Source organism: Haliaeetus leucocephalus, unplaced genomic scaffold, assembly GCF_000737465.1.
Source record: "Haliaeetus leucocephalus isolate CR32 unplaced genomic scaffold, Haliaeetus_leucocephalus-4.0 Scaffold702, whole genome shotgun sequence".
Lineage (NCBI taxonomy): Eukaryota > Metazoa > Chordata > Aves > Accipitriformes > Accipitridae > Haliaeetus > Haliaeetus leucocephalus.
Window position 1 is genome coordinate 5,505,332 of NW_010973138.1, and position 3,315 is coordinate 5,508,646.

At 47.1% G+C, this 3,315-nt stretch overlaps 1 protein-coding gene across 1 annotated transcript; it reads left to right on the forward strand.

Annotated features, from left to right (window-relative positions):
* Positions 1-212: 212 nt before the first annotated feature.
* KCNE1 (potassium voltage-gated channel, Isk-related family, member 1) lies at positions 213-593 on the forward strand. The gene has a single exon (XM_010580365.1). It carries the CDS (start codon positions 213-215, stop codon positions 591-593), a length of 381 nt encoding a protein of 126 aa, XP_010578667.1.
* Positions 594-3,315: the final 2,722 nt, after the last annotated feature.

Sequence of the window (3,315 nt, forward strand, 5' to 3'; positions counted from 1 at the left end):
CCTGGCTTGGAAACAGGAGATGAAGAGGTCCCTCCAGGCCCATCCAACCACCCTGCCTCTGCACTGGCCCCAGGGAGCTTTCTGGATGAGGAGGGGAGCCAGTAAAGGGAGTCAGAAGGAATCGCATCTTTATCTGATGGCATGCCCCTTATTTTTGTTCTTTTCTAGCTAACCTATAATTAAGGAAGAAGTGCGAAGGACAGCAAAACAAGATGTTGGTGCTGTCTAACAACACAGCCCTGCATTCACTCCTCTCCAAGCTGCTTCAAGACTACCTGGAGCAGACAAATAGCTCTGCACCTTCCCAGGTCAGAAGTGCCAGCAGCAACCTGGAAATCATCTACGTGCTGCTGATGATCGGCCTCTTTGGCTTCTTCACAGTGGGGGTCATGCTGACCAACATCCGCGCCAGGAGGCTGGAGGACTCCCGCGACCCCTACAACACCTACATTGCCACGGACATTTGGCACAAGAAGGACAGGGAGTATTTTCAAGCCAAGATCATAGAAAACTATAAGCTGTGCTGTGTCTTTGAAAACCAGCTGGCCGTGGAGCAGCCAAGCATGCAGATTCCAGAGGTGAAGTCTTCCTAGCAAAAGGGGAGAAAGGATTGCACTTTGCACAGGGACAACCCGACCGATACCTGGTATGAACCAGGCTAGCTGCTTGCCCGTCTGCAGAGCCACAGGCACTGGCCTCAGTCAGGCTAAATAACTGTAAACTGACAGTGAAGCTGATGGGTCTGTGGTGGCCCTGGTGCTGCAAAAGTGCCCGGCCACCAGTACCTTGCTGCAGTCACTGTAAGGTCGAGGACGGGGGACACGCAGAGGGGGTATCATGGACTCATCAGCTTCACCTAGCAAAAAAAGCAAATGTTTGTGTTGCCTGTGAACGCTTGCAGTAGTCCATGTAATTAAAATCAAACTGGATCAAACACAAGCTAGAGGCGTTAACTGCCAAGTGTGGTTTAGGCAATCATTTTCAAGTAAGAAAGACCAGTTTCTTCCAAGAAAAAATAGCCAAAATATTTCATTTGCATTTTAATCCAGCATAGAATAATCATTTTCTAAATTGTACGGTGTTGTGGATTACCTATTTCTTTCAGAATCATGCACCTCTTTGAGATAAAATTTTAGAAAAATATTCCCATTTTTTTCTGAAAACCATTTCTGCGGAAAAATGCAGACTCTGGAGCAAATTTTTTTAGTGACTGTCCCTAATTCCTAGCAGGTACCCCAGACCGGTGTTGATGGCTACTTTTGGTTTTCCTTCTCATGGATGGCGGTTGATCCTGGCAGCAGTGTCCACTCTTGTACAAAGATTCAGCAGCCCATGGGGTCTATGCCATACAAGTGTGTAATGTTTTGAAAGTGTCAGTCACATTTAATTATTGCACAAGACCTAAGTGCAAGCCCTTGACTGGAAAGTGAATTTCCCCTCTGTGAAGAGCTGTTCCACAAAGTGTCTTATATTTAATCACTGACACAGCTTATGTTTGTGCTTAACTTAAAGCCTGTGAGCAGTTCCTCCAGCTCCCAAGAGCAGCCTCCCTCGGTATAGCTGCTTATCTATTGCAGTATCCAACGCGAGGTCCGTGCCAGCAAAGTTTTCCTGCCCTTGGCCTCCTTACTCCTTCCTTCGGCAGGCCGTGTCTGCCGAGCCACGGGGCTATGGTGGCAGCCAAACTCGGCTTCTGCGGCAGCAGCTATCATCTGTCTCTGTTAAAAGGGAGAAATACGGTTCCCCTGGACATACTGTTACTCAAAATAGCAACCTCGCCAGCTTGAAGCCTGTTTTCTTGTTTGGGATCAAAGAAGCAATGGTCTGGACAGAAGCGGGGGGGGGCGGTTATTTCTGCTCTGCAGATACACATCCCATTTTTAGCTATTGGAGAGGAAAGAGAAGTGGGAGAGGCTTGAAAGAAAGTCATGCAGAGCAGCCGCTTCAAAGGCAAGGCGAGGGTAGATAGCTACCCAAGTATTTGGATGGGCAAGCGATACCAGTCACAGCATATCCCTTTTCCATGCATAGGTACTTCTTTAGCACTGCACTTTCATTAAAGTAATATTCCAGCCATGTTTGTGTTCCCAGAATACTTAGGACAATTAAAAATGCCGGGTATTTTTTTTTAAAGATATTTATATGGTGCCTACCATTAAGCTGAGGACAAGATACATGTTTTCAGTGTCTTGAACAGCTTGGAAAATCTCCATTAGCTTAATTATCCAAGTTACTTTTCCCTCTAGACGAATGTAAACCAAAGTCAAGCTTTGGAAAGATGTTGACTTCTGAGCTTGGGCACTGCTCTTTTGGGATCTCACCACGCAGTCTGTTTATTACTTGCAGTTCCGTCCCCCTGTGACAGTGCAAATGCTCTTGCTTGCTGGCTTTCCAGAGGCAGGCCCGAGCAGCATTGCTGACAATGTTTAAACTTGCATCAAAAATGGCTTTTAATTACATTAAAACCTTTGAATATTAAGCTTGTTAAAAGGGCTCCCTCCCGCAGCTCCTCCTCCACCCCAGGTGTTTTCAGATATTTTGGGTCTAGGCACTTGCTGGTCACCTTATTTTAAGAGGTCCAGTATAGTTATTGGTGACAGGGGTAATTGGCACCATTAACTGGCCTCCATTTTTTTTTTTTTTTCAGCTCTGCCATTTTATTTGTTTAAAAAGAGGGGAATGACTGTGCCTTAGTCACAACACTTTCCTGTACCACCAGGCTACAAATCACCTTTCAGTGGCAGTTGTGGACTCCCACTGTGGGCTTTCACATTACCTTTCAGTCCTGTAGTTCTCCTTTTTCCCCTATTTTTTCACTTGTACAACGCAATAAAATATGAATTACAAACTGTGCTTGTGGCCTCAGATGTTTTTTTCTTCTAACCTGTTTCACAAGCTCACAGAAAGAGTGCTGATACTACCCAACGGGCACCCACTCACCCGTCCCCTTTCTACACCCTATTAACCAGGGCCAGGCCTGGGTGCTGGGATATCTCTCGGTACACCTAGATCTGGAGAAATATTAAAATGTCAGGAACAAATTCCTCACCTCAGGTAAACTCCCAGAGTTTGCAATACCCCAGGCAAGCTTGGCTCTGGTGTTCGATGCAGCGATCCCAGCTGCAGCCTTTGGGCACGTGTTGCACGCAGCTTTGCACTGCAGCCCCAGCACACCTGCCCTAGGGGAGCCTGGGTTTTGTTGCACCCCCCTAGAAATGATGGTGGGCCTGGCAAAAGGGGAGAAATTGCTGTGCGGTAGTAGTCCCCCCAGCAAGGGAGGAAGGTCTTGTGCCCACCTGGAGCCCAGTGGCTCTG